Here is a 20832-nt window from a genome sequence, read left to right on the forward strand (position 1 = left end):
TGTGTTCTTGCTCCAGCTTTAAGTTCGCAGCCCCATGCGAAATATATTTTAAGCGTGTTCCACATTGCTCGCGTGCTAGCAAGCACACACACACACACACACAAACACGCACACACACACACACACACCTACTGCACCCATATAGGCTATTGCTTATGTATGATAATGAATGAACCGTATTTGATTTACATAGTCAACAAAATGCTAGATTGTCAGTATCAAACTGTTACTCTGATAAACTGTAGTTGGTTTCAAAATGATAATGATATCCCTCAGAAGTGTAAGTAACTTAAAACTTTAAGTAACATGCAATTTTGTTAATTTCATAGTATGCACATCATCAAAACCCCGACTACCACATTGTCTCACGTTTTCGACTTAGTCTTCAATGTTATTTGCTTGTGCGTATCCCTCACTGTGATGCTGTATGTGAGGATGTTCATGATAAAGGTTGCATGACGTCAAGGAGCATTCAAGTAACTATAACGCCCCGCATCTATCGTTCCTTTCGGATTTGCCGCCGCAAAGGGATTTTTGCTAATGTGCATCTAAGGTAAGATTTCAACCATTATGGCACTTTTAACACATTTCAGGTCACGATCTCTTGAAGCAGATGTCCCAATTTCTACTTTATTCCACTGGCACATAAGCGATTTATATTAGTCTACTCCACTCTGTATAAGGGCATTTTACATTGCCCTGTGTGAAATCTCTACAATTTATACAAAATTAACATTTATTAATTGACATTTTAACGTGCGCAATTTGCAATTAGGCTTATATACTATAGTAGCCTACATTTTTTGTTTCCAGACTGTCACTCTCTGGTGTCCATAACGTTTGTTCTTTTCAGAGCGAATATATTTTTTTCACTTGCTCCTTTGTGGACTCTAAAAATGGGAAGATTAGACACACTGAGAGAATTTAATTTATTGTCATGGATGAGAGAGGAAAGACAATCGAGGAAGTTGATCCTGGTCATCGTTTTCATCGCCTTGCTGCTGGATAATATGCTTCTAACGGTGGTCGGTAGGTGCAACTTTGGATAAAGTATTTTCACACTGCTTACCTGTTGCGTCAACTGTTATTTCACCCATTGAAGTTCACATAAAAATGCATTTCTGAAACCAATTCGAGTCCGTTGCTAGCCTAAATAACCTATAAACAATGTGGAAACATAACAGATATTATTTTGAACCATGCAATGTTTTGTTATTTCCATTTTAAGAAGGTAGTATTCTCCTCTTTGTTTCGAGTAGTTCAATTATTATTTTTGGTGTGGAACAAAAGTTATTCATGTCAGCGTCCTGGCTATTGCTTTCCAATAAAAAAAAGAAATAAACTAGGCTAGTCTAAAGCCTATGATTTGCTCATAATTTAGCCTTGCCTGAAGCTTTGTAATATACGAAATTAGACACAAGCTACTTCAGTTCTTAACTTTGCATAGACCTGGTCATATCATTTAATTGAATTCAAATAAAATAGACATTGATTGGTTTGTCATCCGATATCCAATATTAGCTATGACAATGAGTAAGAATGAAGGCATCAAATATTTCATAAATCAAACAGATTATGAATTAAAATGTTATTATACCCATAATAACATATTAGTAGGCGGCCAATGTGCAACAATGTTGTTCCCTAAACGTTTAATCTGTCCATTATGATTAGTCATGTTATCAGATTGCGTCAAATTGCTTACAACTTTAGGCATTTTCAAACGCTGTAGCCTATAGTGTAAAGCTTCACAAGGAGATTAATTGTTCATAATTTAACATAATTTATATTGCCTTTCACGTTGCCAAGTAAAGAGTAATTATTAAATAAAATCTGGTGGACCGGGATGGTGGACCCGCTACAGATATGTTTTTGGTCCCAAGGTCCCCAGTTCACTTGATTTACCTGAAAGCATCAAAACTGCCATTTCCAATGAATCTCCCAGTCGTATCCGATAGATTATAGATGACATTGATGTGTGCGTAAATGCTGTTATTTCGCGCGAGATTACACCCTCAGCGCTGGTTATGTCTCCCGGACATGTCCATTGAACACTGGATACAGGTGCGCGTTGGAAGAATGTCAGAATATGTCAGTCAGAAATTACTCTAGAGTAGCTAGCCGTATATGCCTATATGTGATTGGAGGCAAATCTATATACAGCAAGGGCATAACTTTGTGTTGCATATTGAGTCAATGGGTTCCGGTGGCAATACCCCTCAAGGTGGGTCTGGGGGAATGCCCCTCAAGATATATAAAAAAGCTGTGAAATGGTTGTTTCTGGTCAATTTCTAAGGGAAAATACATCCAAAAATGTCCTGATAATTTGGTCAATATACATCAATCACAACTGAAATACCAATATTACTTTTAACTGTGTTGTTACTCTTAACAGTTCAGAAAGTCACCACCAAAACCCATCTTTAACTACATTTAAATGTCAAAACCCATTCATCTATTTGTGTACCCTTCACCATGGTTGGCTAGTACGTGGTCTTGAATAACTAATTTCCAATACTGAATTAACTTAAAAGGAGTCGAGGCAATCTGAGTACAGAAACTTCTCACTTGGTTACACAATTTTATTGCAATATTATTTCATACAATAATTCAGTGACAGTCAAAATATAACTCCTCAATAAGGAATAAAATGCTATAGCAATAGACTTCAAAATAAATAAATGAGTATGCCATCATGCTCAAGAAATAGACTTCAAAATATCCCAATCAGTATGGCCTCATGCTCAAGCAATAGACTTCAAAAATACATAGAAACATTGTCATTCACCATCAAGTAAAAAACACACATTCAAAAACAGTCAATAACTGGTTGCAACCTTATACAAAGGTGGGCGTATAGTGGTACAGAGAGGGGTCAGATCTTTAGTCTCAATTCACTTAAATGCACCAAATACCTTTCTATGCATGTCACTGAACGCAATACAATTATGGCATATTGTTTTCCTATCTATGGTATCCAGCTTTTCCAGGTGGATATGACAGACATCAACATGGTTCAATCTGGTGCTCTCTCTCTCCCTCTCTCTATACTACCTGTCTCTGACCCCTGCCATGACAACCAAATTAAATCAGAATGTGGGCAACCACATTTTTTATAGCACTTGGGCACCAGTCTATTAGGAATTGTACAGTGTAGTTAGCTAGCTAGCTATGTAGCCATTTATTCATTTACATAGTCTTTTGCACTCCCAAAAATAAACTAATGTACAGCACTTTTATCCTCTTTGGTGTTGGCACCTCCATTAAAGGCACTATCTACTTTTTCACAAATGTGAACACTGACTCACTGAGTGCTGCTCATCTGAAACTGCAGTTGAAAAGATCCAGATACTGTGCTAGCTTTGGTGCTAGCTTAGCTAATTTAGCGTACGTTAGCCTAGCTACAATAGCCAACCTAACATTGCATGCATCCGTATAACTTGTATAAAACTATTTTTACACACTATTATCTCATCACCATTAGTTTGCTATTTACACAACAACATAGGAATACATCTATGAAATGTTCATGAAGTCTTACTCATTTTAAACTTTCGAAACATGTATACAAAGAGAAAGAGAGAGAGCGGGTAGTGCAGGCTGCTGAACAGTTACTGCAGACCAAAGTAATACATCACAGACCGATGAAAAGGGAAAGAGAGGATAAATTGCTTGTTTCTCCGTTCTCCTTACAAGCCGTGCTCAACTTTTTTTCCCGTTTTACCACAAACTGGTGCCTCTGCGGGCACTCTGGTGCAAAACCACATAAAGCCAGGCGCTTTAGATTGGGGATTTTTTTCTCCAAACAATTAAACTGATCATGGTATATTATTGGGGGGGTCAAATTGTCCTGTTTCAAATATTGGGGCGGTCATGACCTCCTAATAATCATATCGTTACAATATAATAAAAACATGATAATAACATAATAATATGAAAGTAATAGGCTAAAACCCTCTTCATGGGGCCAATTATTGTGTTATCTGCAATATTTATAGCTAAATTAGTGAAATCCAATCAATCTATTCTTAACCTTTGAAACAAATGTAGTGAACCTTTTTACCCCATCTCTTTTTCTGATCCTTTCTCCTTGGTAGTCCCCATCATCCCAAGCTACCTATACACAATTGATGATGCAGCAGCCAACGTGGCCAAGAATCACACTACGGCCTCCCCACACACCCCTTCTGGAACCTTCCAGACCATCGTGTCCCTCTATGACAACTCTGTCAGGGTAACCAGCGGAGGCCCAATGGACTCCACACCCATACCCTTGGGTCAGACGCAGGGGGTCTCTTCTTCCACCTCGGCTCTCACACCCCACAACTCCACACAGCCCGACTGCCCCAAAGCAGACGATCAGCTGCTCAATGAGAATGTGAAAGTGGGACTACTGTTTGCCTCCAAGGCCACTGTACAGCTCATCACCAACCCCTTCATTGGCCCTCTCACCAACAGGTGGGTGAATGAAAGCTTCTAACCGTCACATTTCCCCATGTCCACACTGGTGTGTTTTCTGTTACTCACTCTTTTTCAAATACAATAGTTTTATGCTTATTTCTAGATTATTTTAAATTGAATGCCAGCTGTGAACTGGTTTGCATGGCAACTAGCTTAGCTGTATAGTCATATAATTCTGGTTTCATAAGACATGTCTATTTATGTTTCCCTTGTGTATGAAGAGCGGCGGCAGGTAGCCTAGCAGTTAAGTGCATTGGGCCAGTAAGCGGTTGGTAGTTTGAATCCCAAAGCTGGCTAGGTGAAAAATCCATCAGTGTGCCCTAGAGCAAGTCACTTAACCTTAATTACTCCTGTAAGTTGCTCTGGATAAGAGCGTCTGCTAAATGACAAAAATGTAAACGTTTTAGCATTTAAAATGATTCACTGCTGGCACTCATTTATATTTATTTAACCTTTCTTTAACTAGGCAAGTCAGTTAAGAACAAATTCTTATTTTACAATGATGGCTTAACCCTCGCCTAACCCGGACGATGCTGGGCCAATTGTACGCCACCCTACGGGACTCCCGATCACAGCCGGTTGTGATACAGCCGGGATCAAACCAGGGTCTGTAGTGACACCTCTAGCACTGAAATGCAGTGCCTTAGACCACTGCGCCACTCGGGAGTATAAAGTGGTTGTTTCATACAGTTATGACTTGATATGACTAATAATTAAAACAAGTAGTTTTGAATTACACTAAAATGAGATGACAGCAGGCAGGCAAGCTGGACCAGTGTGTGTATCTTCCCAGTTCAGTTCATAGCCACATGCAGTGTGGGTGCCTGCCAGGTCACAGTGGCTTCCTGCTAGCCCAGAGCTGAATGGTGACTAAGCTTACCCTGAGTTTGGGTACTCAGTCAAAGGTCATTATTTAATCATATTTATGTATTTATCTAAGTAAAATCACAGTATTCATGGAACGAAAGATCAGTAACAGACTCGTTTCAAGTGACAGGGAGGAAAATCAAAAAATGATAACATTTATATACATTATATTACATTATATTGCTATTTTGAGACCAAATGTTATGTAGTTAGATCTAATCCATCCTGCTCCCATGTAGCTAAATTCCTGTTTAGTGATTTGTGTTGGATTTATGCTTCCCTGCATGCACGTAGCATGCATTCCGTAAGGATCCCTGCTTGTAGGGCTTTACAAGCACTTGTAGTTATTGTTTTGAACTACTTGCTGTGTTCTAAAATTGCTCAATATCGATTATACTCTAGAACAAGTATTTTATAGACATACCTGTATGTCAGCACACGTTCTGAAAGACCAAGGTGTCAGAGACATTACTGTGAGTTATTTTCTTATGGAATGCGCCCATGGGTAAAGTATGGAATCAGTCAAGATGTGAGCTCTAGCAGTGCTCACTGCTCAGTATTGGCAAATGCATCAAGGCTAGTACTTACCGTCTCAACTGGGCACCACAATATGCTGTAATTGAAGCAAACAATAGAATCCTATTATTTCCCCTTAGTCACCTTCGGCTTGGATAAGGACAACACAAGGCAAGTCATGCATGTCAGTTACATGGAACAAGGCCCGCAGTACACACTCAAGTTGTATAACAACTGATGTGCAATTCATTGTGATACAACAGAGTTTTTCGCATTGACACCACACAATGGTTGTGTAGACATTTCTGTGGAGACCAACTCTCAGTTGTGTATCACACAAATATCAGTTGTATCACAACCATTGTGGCAAACGCATTGTACATCAGCTGTACAACCTAAGTGTGTACAGGGCCAAAGAGTATTTCTGCCCGACTACTGCAACTAGACTGCCTAGTGTTAGAAGAGATGTAGTTATTGGTGTCTTGTTTTATATTGTATTGTATTACATTGAACAGTATTGAGAAGGGATGTCTCTATGTGCTTACAGAATAGGATACCAGATCCCCATGTTTGCCGGGTTCTGTATTATGTTCCTGTCAACCATCAGTAAGTATTACCCACATCCACACCCGTCACATCCACACCTGTTTTCAGATCTCACACAGTGTTTCAATGTTTTTTCATGATTGATGTTTTCTTTTGTCTGAATTTCTATTGTCGTCGTTGTTGTTAAGTGTTCGCCTTCTCATCGAGCTACACTCTGCTGTTTCTGGCCAGATCCCTGCAGGGTGTGGGCTCCTCCTGCTCCTCTGTGGCTGGTAAGGTCCTTGGCATTACCCCTGACATTTATGGATGCTTTCAGGATTAGCTTTACTTTGAGACAGATGTGCAAGAACATACAGTTTCTCCAGAAACTTCACATTTTCATTACTGTGGGCCTACCTTGTTATGCATCTTTATGTCTCTCAAGTTGAACAATCATTTATCACAGCTCTAGTGGAGTTATTGAATGGTGCTGTGGTAGAGGGACAAATACTCCTAATATAGCGCTGTCAAATGTCTATTCAAACAATCACAGAGGTTTTGGTTTGTTTTGTTCGAACAGCTCTGGGATAAACGAAGAGCAGTGTTTCATTACAGTGTGCTATAAAGAAATAAAATACCCCGACTGCTTTAACCAAACATATACATTTAGCCAAGTCAAATGTATCTGTGTATCTAAGAGCTTACCCACCGGGTAAAAATCTATGTGATGACAATGAATCAACGTGGAAAATTGATTGGATTAGCAAAAAGTCATCAAAGTAAATACTGTTTTTTTTAATTTAAAAAAATCTAAATCCAATGATATTGTGACATTTGTTGTTGATTTCATGTTGAATTCACATTAGTTGACAACTCAACCAAATGTAAATCAAAACTAGATGTCTGTGCCCAGTGGGTAGCTGCATGTCCTGTTCTTCTTCTAGGGATGGGGATGCTTGCCAGTGTGTACACAGATGATGAGGAGAGGGGAAATGCCATTGGGATAGCCCTCGGTGGTCTGGCCATGGGCGTGCTGGGTATGTACACAATTCATGATGCATTTCAGCTCTTTGTAGACTACAGTAACAGGCTACGTTTGGCCAAAACCATTGACCATCTTTACTTTCTTCCACCCAGTGGGCCCACCATTTGGCAGTGTCATGTATGAGTTTGTGGGGAAAACGGCGCCTTTCCTCATTCTGGCTGTTCTGGCTGTGCTGGATGGAGGTAATGTGGCCATGTTTCTCTCCATCATGAAGCAGACATTCTGTTTTCTCCAATCAGAAGTTACCTGTTAGGGATGCTAACTAAGTTCAGACTCTGTCTCCCAACAGCACTGCAACTGTTCATTCTCCAGCCCTCAAAGGTGGAACCAGAGGTGAGATTTGACAGCTCTTTTTAGGATTATTGATGTAAATTCATTGGAATTGTGTTGGAATGTGTTCACAATCACCAGATCACTGTGATATCAATAGTGTATTATATGTGATTTGATCGGGATTGGATTCGAACAGTGTTTTTCCAGATGATTAAAGTGCTTTACACCAGCGATTCTCAAGTGGGGGTCGCGGGTGTCTGAGTAAAAACAACCAAAAAAACAGTCTGAATTTAAACCACTACATTTGTGGGTCTCTGGTATGATGGGTTACCATTCCAGTTAGAGGAGATCTGTGCCTGTGATAGAGATTCCTATCACAGCCACTATGACTTTGGTCTATGGGGCTGATGTGTATCAGTCACCACGAATACCAAGAAGGCAGAGACTGAATCAGAGCGCTAGATGGTGGCTGTGATTGTCAGACCAATGGCGCTTAGACGTTGTTTAGTTGTGGATGATAGGGGAAGGTTGTTTATGTTTGAAATAGTTTCATGTTTGAAATTGATGTCTTGAAGAATATTAAAAAGGGGAAGTAGAATGGGTCTGGGTCATGACATAATCCTCACAATTAGTACATATCTGTCATTAAGCTTAGAGACGGTGTCAGAGGGACTGATAACAGGTTGTTGTCAACACTGTGCCAGTCTTTAGTAAAGTCATTGGCTATGTGTGGACATTTTCTATTCGCTACTGTAAGAGCAGGGATCCTCAGAATAGAGACGGACAATTGTGTTCCAGTTTGACATAAGCACAGATAGTAACCAAACATCATTGTGGAATGATGTAAAAGCACTGTAGTAATTACGTACCCTAGATCATATTTTGGCTGCCTTTTTTGTATGAATCAGTTTTGACATGAAACTCATGGCTCTCTGTTTAGCTCTACATTTCATGTCGCTTTTCTGTCTACAGAGCCAGAAAGGGTCTTCACTATGGAGTCTTATGAAAGATCCATACATACTCATTGCTGCAGGTAAGAATGCGTCACTTATTAATACTGTAATATTATTACTTCATTCTGAAGCACCTGCTGTGCCATTTCCCATTTCAGTCACACTAAGCAAAGAGGTGGGAGCAAAGAGGTGGGAGCAAAGAGGTGGAAGAAGAATTGATTCAGATGTTCCATCAAATTCTATTTGAGCGGTTGAATTTGTGCCCTGAGCCAGGAAAACACAGTATTATTGCCAGTGAGAGTGTTGAGAGGGAGCGAGCGCTGCATGTTAGATGGGGTCATCTCTCCATTAGAATAGAGTGAGTGAGTGAGTGCGAGCGTCCCTGCATTCGTGTGTGCATTCACACGTGCATTGGTGCATGTGTGCTTGTGCATGCATGTGCACGTGCGTGCATGTGTGTGGTGTGTGACTGTATGTGTGTGTGCGTGCTTGCTTGCACACTTGCTTGTGTGTGTTGGAGTATGTGTGATACTGAAGTACTGGGGGGAAATGCATTTATGTGTCAGTGAGCCTCCCCACCACTTCAATTACCAGGTCCTTAGGCCAGGGTGGACTAATACTTGGTATTATGTCTGAGGCTGCAGGAACGGGGGGTGGGGGGTGGGCGGTGGGGGGGTGATAGGGACACACAAAATGTGTGAAGATGGAGAATAATAGGCCCAGGGTCCACTTATCCTCAATCACATTCTCTTTTCCAGGATCCATTTGTTTTGCAAACATGGCCATCGCCATGTTAGAACCAGCGTTGCCTATTTGGATGATGGAGACCATGTGTCCAAGAAAATGGCAGCTAGGTATTTTGACATTTATTTTCCTTTTTGTCCCTCTTGACAACCCTGTTTCCCCTATTGACAATGCTGCTCATGAAACCATTCTGTCCGCTGAATGTACTTAGAATAAAGGTCCTCATTTCAACTCAAGGTTTGGATTATAACTGTAGACTTGCAATAACTTCAAACAGTATGTAGGTGAACATTGAAAATCTCATTGAACCTCCCATTGAAACCAAATCACTCTTTTTCTTTTCCGTCATTATTACTTATTTTATTAGTGGCGTTGCCTGTGAGGACTCGCACAGATAAAGGGGGATGAGAGAGGGGCTGGAGGAAGATGGGGGGACAGGGCAGGATATTAGGGTGTCATTTGAGGGCGAGTGTAGAGCGGGAGTGTTCATTACTGTGTCTAGGAGATGTGCTGGAGACCTATGATGAAGGCTGATAATGTGGCTGCTTATCTGGGCCTCTCTCTCTCTCTCTCTCTCGTTACCCTGCTCTCTCTCTCCAACCTGCTCTCTCTTTCTCCTCTCTCTCTCCCCTCTCTCTCTCTCTCTCTCGTTACCCTGCTCTCTCTCTCCAACCTGCTCTCTCTTTCTCCTCTCTCTCTCTCTCTCTCTCGCTCTCTCACTCTCTCTCTCTCTCTCTCTCCTCTCTGTACCCTGCCCTCTCCCTCTCTCTCTCTCTCTCTCTCTCTCTCTCTCCCTCTCTCTCTCTCTCTCTCTCTCTCTCTCTCTCTCTCCCTCTCCCTCTCCCTCTCTCTCCCTCTCCCTCTCCCTCTCCCTCTCCCTCTCCCTCTCCCTCTCCCTCTCCCTCCCTCTCCCTCTCTCCCTCTCCCTCTCCCTCTCCCTCTCTCTCTCTCTCTCTCTCTCTCTCTCTCTCTCTCTCTCTCTCTCTTTCTTTCTTTCTCTTTCTCTCTGCTAGGCATTGCCTTCGTGCCAGCCAGCATCTCTTACCTTATTGGAACCAACATCTTTGGCGTCCTCGCACACAAGATGGGGAGGTAGGGAGGGAAATTACTCCAGTTTTTCCGTCTCCTTATCTTCTCCCGCGTTGGTATCTGTTTCCTGTACTATTGAGCAACTCTGAATGAGATTTCTCTTGCAGGTTGGGTATTTGCTGTTTATTGAAGTCTCAGTGTGACAATGAGTTTATGACCTCTTGGCTAATGTTTGTTTGTTTTCCGCAGTTGATCAAGTGTGTGATCTGTCACATATGAATCATTTTAATTTTAACTCACACTTTATGAAAATAAATGTATTTCAGGACTCAAATGTTGCCTGTAGTCATAGCAGTATTATTTTAGAAAGTTGAAATAAGCAACTCCTATTTGTTTCTTAAAATGTCCTAATCCTGACTCAAAGAAAACAGATTGTGATCCATTTACTTCCTCTATTCGTTTATTTTAAGTTTAATATTCTAAGAAATCAGATTGTGTGGCCTTGCGGTACAATACAACGGTGGAGGGAGGGGAGAGGGACGTTGACTGTTGTCATTGGCAGACGCTGAACTGCTCTTTCTTCCTTTCCCAGATGGCTGTGCTCTCTCATCGGGATGGTCCTCGTGGGGGTTAGCATCCTCTGTGTGAGTGCTAGACACATCTTCCTCAGCTAGAATTTAGCATCCAGCTCAACACAGTGCTTACCTGTTTGGCATGGCATCGTCAGTATTAGGGTGTCCATCTAAAGATTGTTTGTGCAATACAATGGGTATAGGTGAAGCTAGGGTTTTACCAATGTCAGATCAGGAATTACATAGAAGAAAGGGGGAAGTAATGATACATTTTCAAAATATTGGAACAGTCCCATTGTCTTAATGTCCTACTATATCTCATTAGTCTCCAAATCACATTCTGAGTCTAGGGAAGGGGAGTTCGCTCAGAAGTCAACCAGCAAACAGCTCATTCTCTGGAAACAGACAATTCCATTTTCATTGTAGTGCCTTATGCAGTTGTGTTCGTGTGTGGGAGAACAAATATCTTCGAGTCCCACATAAAGAATGGTATTCTGGATAACACTGTAAACATTTGATCAATAAAACCCCTGTTCCACTCTTTACCTTGACTATGTCCTGTGTCATAGGTTCCTTTTGCTAAGGACATCTATGGACTAATACTTCCGAATTTCGGTGTTGGTTTTGCAATTGGTAAGTCAATTTGTTTTTATGAAATTAGCATCTGGTTATTATGAAATTATGAAATTAGCATCTGGTTTGTAACAGATACTACTGTATTCTCAATGTCTTGTCTCTTGTCAGGCATGGTGGATTCCTCTATGATGCCAATCATGGGCTATTTAGTGGACCTGAGACATGTGTCAGTCTATGGCACTGTGTACGCCATTGCTGATGTGGCATTCTGCATGGGCTTTGCTTTAGGTAACTCAGATGCTTGAAAATAACCCAGTCAAGTAGCATTGTCTTTTAAACATTTCTATCAAACACTTATTATCATTTTTTTGTGTTCAGGTTTTAATTTTGGGGTTGACAAGACAAACAAAAAAAGCACAAACCAAAAGACATAACTCAAATACACATTTATCCCCCCCAACCCCCTCCCCATCCCACCCACAGGACCCACTTAAGTACACATACAGTATTTAGAGTAATGATTTTAAACTGCCAAGTGTTGTAGTCCATATGTTTATATTCTCTGATTTTGTACCGTGCGTTCTTATGTATGTTTTTAAGGTGTGGCATAGTAAGAGTTCGCAAATTTGCCGTCATGGGGATAATTATCATGATATGTCAAAATGGGGGAAAAAAGGCCTCTATATTAAACTCCTCTATAAGCTCATTTACTTCCTTTGCTGATGAAGGTCCGTCCGCTGGGGGTGCCATAGCGAAGAGCATTGGGTTCTCCTGGCTCATGACCATCATCGGCATCGTGGACATCCTCTTTGCTCCCCTCTGCTACTTCCTCAGGAGTCCTCCTGGGAGGGAAGAGAAAATGGTGAGACACTGAACACCTACACTACACACGCACAAGCGCACACACATGTACACAAAGACACACATGCACACACATAAGCACGCACACACACACGCAAACCTACTACACACACATCAGCAGAGGTATGCATTTGAATGTGAATTACTTGTAAAGCTGCGTCTGATGCAGAGAGAACTACCATACCCACAGGCTCAAACTACTGCCGTCTTTTACAGGCAATACTACCAGGAGAAGCAGAGAGAGAGAGGAACTCGAGACAGAGTTTTGATCAAGAGACACATGCCTTCTTAGATTTGGCTGTCTATTTAAGTTGGCCTGTTCAAGTCTTACCATTGCTGTGTAATGCATTCTACTGCTGTTGGCCACCCCCACCCCAGCTTCCACCTGCTTTTGGTTCTCCAGACTGAATTGGTTTAGAGCGGGGATCTCCAGCAGGTCGATCGCGAGCTACCAGTAGCTCACAGCCCACCTATGAGTAGCTCGCCAAACAATTCTGAAAGTACATGCAATTTTCACGTGTTCCACGCAAACTGTCATAAACAAATCTCACTAGTATCTCCCAGCGACTATCTAATCAACACAACATTCACATCATCCCACACCTGGTTAGCCACTATGGCTTAAAAAGCCAAGCCTAACACATTATCTGCCAATTCATTTCCAGCAATATTGCCCCTGTCTGTCTGTGGGGCGCGTTTGTCTATCACTCCTCTGTGTGTAGCCAGTTGATGTGATAACCCAATTGTGGGTGGACAGAAAACCTTCTGAATTAAATGCAAAGTAGGCTTACCTGGCAGAAGTAAATCATGAGTAAGTATATAATTTGTATATATTATTTGTTATTTGCAAACTTTGCCATGAAGTCGGCAGCAGCAGTACAGAACCATCTCTAGACTGGCACATTAGACAGAACATTCCTCACAGATGCTCAATTAAACCATAAGAGTGTAAGGAGGGTAGGGGGGTACTACTAAGCTGTATGGAATTGTTTTAAGAAGGTCATACCAAGGATCATTTTGGCACTGCATCACAGTGGCACTGCATCACAGTGTGGCAGCGTCACTACAGCCTGGGGTTTGATCTACATGGAACAACATGAAGAATCTATCCTATATCTGACAGATATAAAAAAAGATCAGGATATAAAAACAAAACAAAAATGTAACCCCTTATTTTTGTCACCTAGAGACTCCATATACACTACAAAGCCAAAAGTATGTGGACACACCTTCAAATTAGTGAATTCAGCTATTTCAGCCACACCTGTTGCTGACAGGTGTTTAAAAACGAGTACACTGCAGCCATGCAATAAGCCATGCTATCTCCATAGACACACATTGGCAGTAGAATGGCCCGTACTGAAGAGCTCAGTGACTTTCAACGTGCCACTTTTCCAACAAGTCAGTTCGTCAAGTTTCTGCCCTGCAAGAGCTGCCTCGGACAACTGTCAGTGCTGTTATTGTGAAGTGGAAACGTCTAGGAGCAACAGCTCAGCCGGGAAGTGGTAGGCCACACAAGCTCACAGAACAGCTCACAGAACAAGACCACCGAGTGCTGAAGCGCGTAGCACGTAAAAATCGTCTGTCCTCAGTTGCAACACTTAGTACAGAGTTCCAAACTGCCTCTTGAAGCAACGTCAGCACAATAACTCTTCATCGGGAGCTTCATGAAATGGGTTTCCATGGCCAAGCAGCCGCACACAAGCCTAAGATCACCATGCACAATGCCAAGCGCCAGCTGGAGTGGTGTAAAGCTCGCCACAATCGGACTCTGGAACAGTGGAAACGCGTTCTCTGGAGTGATGAATCACGCTTCACCATCTGACAGACAAATCTGGGTTTGGCAGATACCAGTAAAGTTTAGTGGGAAAATGGTCTGGGACAGTTTTTCATGGTTCGGGCAGTCCACTTAGTTTACATTTACATTTACATTTAAGTCATTTAGCATTTAGCAGACGCTCTTATCCAGAGCGACTTACAAATTGGTTCAGTGAAGGAACATCTTAGTGGTACAGCATCACAGTGCTGTGCTGCCAACTTTGTGGCAACAGTTTGGGGAAGGCACCTTCCTGTTTCAGCAGGACAATGTCCTCGTGCACAAAGCGAGGTCCATACACAAATGGTTTGTCGAGATCGGTGTGTAAAAACGCGACTGGCCTGCACAGAGCCCTGACCTCAACCCCATCGAGCACGTTTGGGATGAATTGGGACGCTGACTGTGAGCCAGGCCTAATCGCCCAACATCAGTGCCCGACCTCACTAATTCTCTTGTGGCTTAATGGAAGCAAGTCCCTGCAGCAACGTTCCAACATCTAGTGGAAAGCCTTCCCAGAAGAGTGGAAGCTGTTATAGCAGCAAAGGGGTGGCCAACTTCATATTAATGCCCATAATATTGGAAGGAGATGTTTGATGAGCAGGTGTCTTCCATACATTTTTACGACTTGGTCCCGGGTGACCTTCAGACGAGTCTTGTGAGGCCTGTGGGTGTCCTAGAGCAAAACATGTACGTGTTTGTAAGAGTCTCACCTTTACGCAGAGGGGTATTATTAGTGTCTAGCCCAAAGTGTTCGGACGCTACAGACAGAAATTGGCAGATCGGCTGTAACGACTTCAGACGAGTCCCGAGATGCTTGCGGGGGTAGAAGAGCAAAACGTTACAAAGGATTTTGTGATGTCTCATGATATGACAAACACTGCTCTAGCTCTGTCACATTTCTCTGCAGATGTAGAAGTGTTACATAGGCTGATGGAGTAGAATGAGACGCATCCAATGCCAAAACTCAGATATCTCTAGTTTAAAACGGATGGAATTTTATGGGGATTATTTGATTATGCAAATTAGATTTACGGATGGACGCTGGGGTTTTAAAAGGCCAGATGCGCAATGAAAGGGGAATGACAAAATCAAAATTTACTAGTTTTCTTCCAGACCCAGACATGGACTCAGAACATCCAATTTTATTGTTTCTCCAGGAACAATTGTAATTTTGAATGTGAAAAACAAAAAAAATGGAAAACCAGGAACATTTTTACAGAGAAAAAATTATTTGGAAAAATATTTTGAAAAATCTCAGATTTGAAAGGGCCCCCCTTAGAGTTGTTTATTAATCATTATTTTACCAGGGATATTGACATAAAACATAGTGCACTACATTCTCTTATAGGAACTCCGGGGAAGAGTTGCAGGGGACATGAGAAGAGAGGAAAATAGAAATACATTACTAGCTCTCTATGTTTTATTTTTCTAAAGTAGCTCTCATACTAGAAAAGGTTGGAGACCCCTGGTTTAGAGTATGAGTAAGCTACAGTATGTATGGGCAGGTAGAAGAGGATAGCTTATTTGTGCACATTGTGGAGGGATAGGTGGATAGATTGTGGACATGGTGGAGGGATAGGTGGATAGATTGTACACATGGTGGAGGGATAGGTGGAGGGATTGTGGACATGGTGGAGGGATAGGTGGATAGATTGTACACATGGTGGAAGGAGAGGTGGATAGATTGTACACATGGTGGAGGGATAGGTGGATAGATTGTGGACATGGTGGAGGGATAAGTGGATAGATTGTACACATGGTGGAGGGATAGGTGGATAGATTGTACACATGGTGGAGGGATAGGTGGATAGATTGTGGACATGGTGGAGGGATAGGTGGATAGATTGAAAAGATGATGGAGGGATAGGTGGATAGATTGTACACATGGTGGAGGGATAGGTGGATAGATTGTACACATGGTGGAGGGATAGGTGGATAGATTGTACACATGGTGGAGGGATAGGTGGATAGATTGTACACATGGTGGAGGGATAGGTGGATAGATTGTACACATGGTGGAGTGATAGGTGGATAGATTGTACACATGGTGGAGGGATAGGTGGATAGATTGTGGACATGGTGGAGGGATAGATTGTGTGTATGTTTACAGTTTGCTGTCTTAGAAACACCACATACATGAACAGATAGCAGGGTATTGAGCTTGGTTAGAGGGTTTGAACAATATACACTGAGTCTACAAAATATTATGAACACCTACTCTTTCCATGACATAGAGTGACCAGGTGAAAGCTATGATCCCTTATGGATGTCACCTGTTAAATCCACTTCAGGCAGTGTAGATGAAGGGGACGGGAAAGGTTAAAGAATGATTTTTAAGTCTTGAGACAATTGAGACATGGATTGTGTTTTTCACACTCAACAGTTTCCTGTGTGTATCAAGGATAGTCCACCACCCAAAGGACATCCAGCCAACTTGACACAACTGTGGGAAGCACTGGAGTCAACATGGGCCAGCATCCTTGTGGAACTCTTTCAACACCTTGGCCCGACGAATTGAGGCTGTTCTGAGGGCAGAAGGGGGTGGAGCAAATCAATATTAGGAAGATGTTCTTAATGTTTTGTACACTCAGGGTAGTTTCCCCTTTGGTTGGACATTTTGGGGGTAGATGGTGGTGGTGAATCTACATAGTTTGAAAAGCTTTTATAAACTGCACATGGGTGTCTCTGTAACTAGATATTGTGACAAAGGTTCAAAGAATTATGCCTCTCGAGGCAGACTAATAAATTGGCCTAGGTAGTTGTCTTCCATCAAAGCCACATGACTGTATATGATGCAACCACAGTACAAAGCTCTTTGTTTTCAAACGAGACATCTTTCGCCTCTGATACTTCTATCCTTGATAACAAATGATTGGTGACCATTTTATTCTCTTTTTCCATTTATGGTGCATTTTTTGGGTTGTACTCTGACTCTAGACAATTGTTTTCTTCTCAGGCCATCTTGATGGACTCCAACTGCGCAATGAAGACCCGCTCATACTCAACACAAGGGAACACAGAATACGAAGAGATGGAGACAGAGTATGATGAGTAGTAATGGACACCAGACAGGTATGTTACCTTCCAGAGGATCTATTTTGTTGTACAAAAACAGATAAAAATTGAAAATACAAAAAAAAAAACAGCAAAGCTGATTTGATGTGAATGTCCCAAGTGCGGTCGGTCTTCACTGTTCTATGTCATTGTGATCGTACGACTGGAGCAAACCAAAGCTGTTCTTATCCCCCTGTGGTCACAAGCACGTTGCTTGTGTTTATTTTTAGCCAACAGCCTTATCCAACGGAGGTGGAACACTTGTCAAAGCAGCGTTTTCATAGGCCGTAATAGTAGAACGTTGTGAGTCATATTTACTGGATAGTTCAGCTGAGGGGGATCTTATAGATCACCAAATTGTGTACTGTAGGTTAGCAAGGAGTACAAACCTGTCTTAATAATTCACCTTTTGGCCATTAACAGTCTTCACCAACATATCTAATACAGAAATATGGAAAAAATGGTACTTAGAGAGTTACTTCTATCTGTGTAGAAACTGACGTTGGATCAGATTCAACATCTCGAACAAGGCACTATGAGGACACTGCTTTAGTGTTTGTCATTCTATTTGTTGATTATAATTGTATTATGATGAGATGGTAAATTATTTAGATATAGAGTATTACATAGTCTATACAAGTTACTCAATACATTTGGAATGAGAATTTGTTAACTTCTTTGGACAAGGCAAATCCTGATGTATGGGTTACATTTGACCTTGAAATTGGCCTTTTTTTCATTGATTCTACAAACATGTTTTTACGTTGACATTCAAATTGAGGAAATACCTGAACTGAAACCTTTGAAGTCATAGAAAGTTATATCCCCAGAAACCAGTGCTGTCCTGGGTTGACTGCTTATGGCTATTTGCATGGTATACCACATAAAAAACACAGCATCACTCCAATATCATCCTCAGTTTCACCTTCCACCTAAAAGAAAAGGTGCTTTTCTTAGTGAAAAAAAAAGGTGCTTTTCTTTTCTTTCTTTTCTTTTTTTATTTGTACATTTTGGAAAGCCATTTGAATGTGTGGAAAAGTAAGACTTATATCTGAGTGATTTTTGAATACAGATAATAGAATTGTATCTTTCTGTTTACCCTCAGCTCCATTTACAGACAATTGGAAACATATCTTATAGGCTTTTCTTAGTGTGTTTGTGTCAATACAATGTTTAGGTAGATGATGTGCAACTAAGATTTTTTTAACCTTCCCTATTGATATTACAAGCCATAAAATATACGGTGGTGAAAAGTAAACATATACAGACACAGCATTACTCAGTTGTCTCTGATTAAACATCACCTTAAGGAGAGGAGAAATTCTATAAGCACTTTATCAGAGTCTAGATATCCACACCATTTAACTCCAAGGACAGTTCTAGTATGTTAATGTTGGTTTAGCAGAGAGAGAATATTGAGGTGATCAGTCTGTTTTGTCACGTTGTCTGTTAGTAAGAAAAAACTCTCAAAGTTTTATCAAAGATAAATGCACTGATTATTATTGTGTTTTAAGTACACTTTCCCAGTAGTGTTAATCCCTAAAATAAGCAGATACTCCGTGTATTTTCAAGCACTAATGTTCAATTTTAGGTCCCAATCTTTCCCAATTTGAATCTTAGTTAAACTAATCCCTTGAGAGCATTAACTTTATTATTTGTGAATTTATTGATCACTTCCAGGTCATCAAAAAGTAGACCCTTTTTCTAGCTGCTTAACACACAATACAGAAAGCACAGCATACATTGTTTCCAAAATGAAATAAGAGTTTATTATTGTCCAGCAGTGCATGCACATACACTGAGTATACCAAACATTAGGAACACCTTCATAATATTGAGTTACACCCCCCCCCTTTTTGCCCTCAGAATAGCCTCAATTTTGTTGGGGAATGGACTCTACAAGGTGTCAAGTTTTCCACAGGGATGCTGGCCCATGTTGACTCCAATGCTTCCCACAGTTGTGTCAAGTTGGCTGGATGTCCTTTGGGTGGTGGGCCATCCTTGATACACAATGGAAACTGTTGAGTGTGAAAAACCCAGCAGTGTTGCAGTTCTTGACACAAACCAGTGCGCCTGGCACCTACTACCATACTCCATTCAAAGGCACTTAAATCTTTTGTCTTGCCCATTCACCCACTGAATGGTACACTTACACAATCAATGTCTCAAGGATTTAAAAAATAATCCTTATTTAACCTGTCTCCTTCCCTTCATATAAACTGATTGAAGTGGATTTAACATGGGTCATCAATAAGTATACATACACACTTAAGTCTGAGGATTTGATTGGCTGACTGGGCCCTGGCCTGCACATATCATTAATGAATTGTGTGTGCAGTCAGTCACCAGTATTAATCCACAACACAGGGCCATGAAGGGGCCCTCCCCTTTACCCCACCCCCTCTCCTCTCCTATTTGTCTTGAAGCAGAAAATGAAAATTGACTCATCCACTATTCTGCTTTTTGTCAAAATCCCGGTGATCTAACAGAAAAAGCCAGGCATACAAAGCACGGCTAATAACTGTCAAATATATATGTAATTGTTTGGTAAAGTGCATTTATTACAAACCATTATTTGGTTCTTCAAGCAAATCTGACATCTAGATATCCTGGAAATCTGTAAAAATCTTTGAAAATACTTTAATGCCCTTGCCACAGAAAAGCACCATGGCCCATATTCAAAATGTCAAATAAGATTGCATTTTGAAGTATATGGACTGTTATTTGCCGAACTCTGGGTTTTCTGGATTGCAGGTCTGTTTGAATGGACACTCAAATGAGCTTCATTGTATATTAATGATATAAGCAAAATTGTCTGTGGTGGAGTTGACAGAGATAATTACCTGAAAACTTTAATATTAGTTGCATTATTTTCTCAAATGTATATTTAAATTCACCACACCCTTAATGAAAATATTCTTATGTCAAGATGGCTACTATTCTAAGAGGTTGTCGTTATTTTGCAATACATTGTCGGGTCATGTAGATTACATCATTGATTATATATTGTGGAGATGAATATATTTTTTTGTCATTTGTTTAGATGCGAAATGTATTGCACACTTGCACAAAATGTGTGTGTGTGTGCTCATGTTGGTGTGTGTGCCTTCTGACATGTATGTCATTGGTTTGTGTGTATATCAAATACTTACTAACTGGTACAAAAAAACTAATGTTGACATTTTATAATCTGGACTGGTTGTTTACTTGTAAAGTGTGCTGATTGTGTAATATATGTTGATACTCAGTGGGGATGGGAAACAAAAATAAATGTTGTATACTCTGAAAAAGTGTTTGGATGGAATATGTTAACATTGGATGTCCATTTTCTTTTTTAAAGCAGTACATTCAACCTAAGTTTGATACATGTTTTTTTTTGTATGATTAATTGTTGTTGACTGAGGAGAAATGACACCTATTCTTGATGTCTTTGAAGCAGTAGTGGGAGACATGAGGATGTTGGGGGAGCAGACTATGAGGATAGGGGTGGTGTCACCAGTTCCCCATGTTTGAGACAACACACCCTAATCATCATGTCCA

The 20832-nt window shown here is 41.0% G+C and overlaps 1 protein-coding gene across 1 annotated transcript; it reads left to right on the forward strand.

The window, feature by feature from the left end:
- Positions 1 to 166: 166 nt before the first annotated feature.
- On the forward strand, positions 167 to 20582 carry LOC129836290 (synaptic vesicular amine transporter-like). Its single transcript, XM_055902237.1, has 16 exons — positions 167 to 553; positions 854 to 1029; positions 4098 to 4458; positions 6392 to 6450; positions 6579 to 6662; positions 7314 to 7406; positions 7507 to 7596; positions 7704 to 7747; positions 8660 to 8720; positions 9399 to 9494; positions 10398 to 10476; positions 11006 to 11057; positions 11555 to 11618; positions 11730 to 11849; positions 12290 to 12423; positions 17195 to 20582. Exons 1-16 carry the CDS (start codon positions 456 to 458, stop codon positions 17291 to 17293), a joined length of 1710 nt encoding a protein of 569 aa, XP_055758212.1. The 5' UTR covers positions 167 to 455; the 3' UTR covers positions 17294 to 20582.
- The last annotated feature ends 250 nt before the right edge of the window (positions 20583 to 20832 follow it).

The sequence above is a fragment of the Salvelinus fontinalis genome, chromosome 37, assembly GCF_029448725.1.
Source record: "Salvelinus fontinalis isolate EN_2023a chromosome 37, ASM2944872v1, whole genome shotgun sequence".
NCBI lineage: Eukaryota > Metazoa > Chordata > Actinopteri > Salmoniformes > Salmonidae > Salvelinus > Salvelinus fontinalis.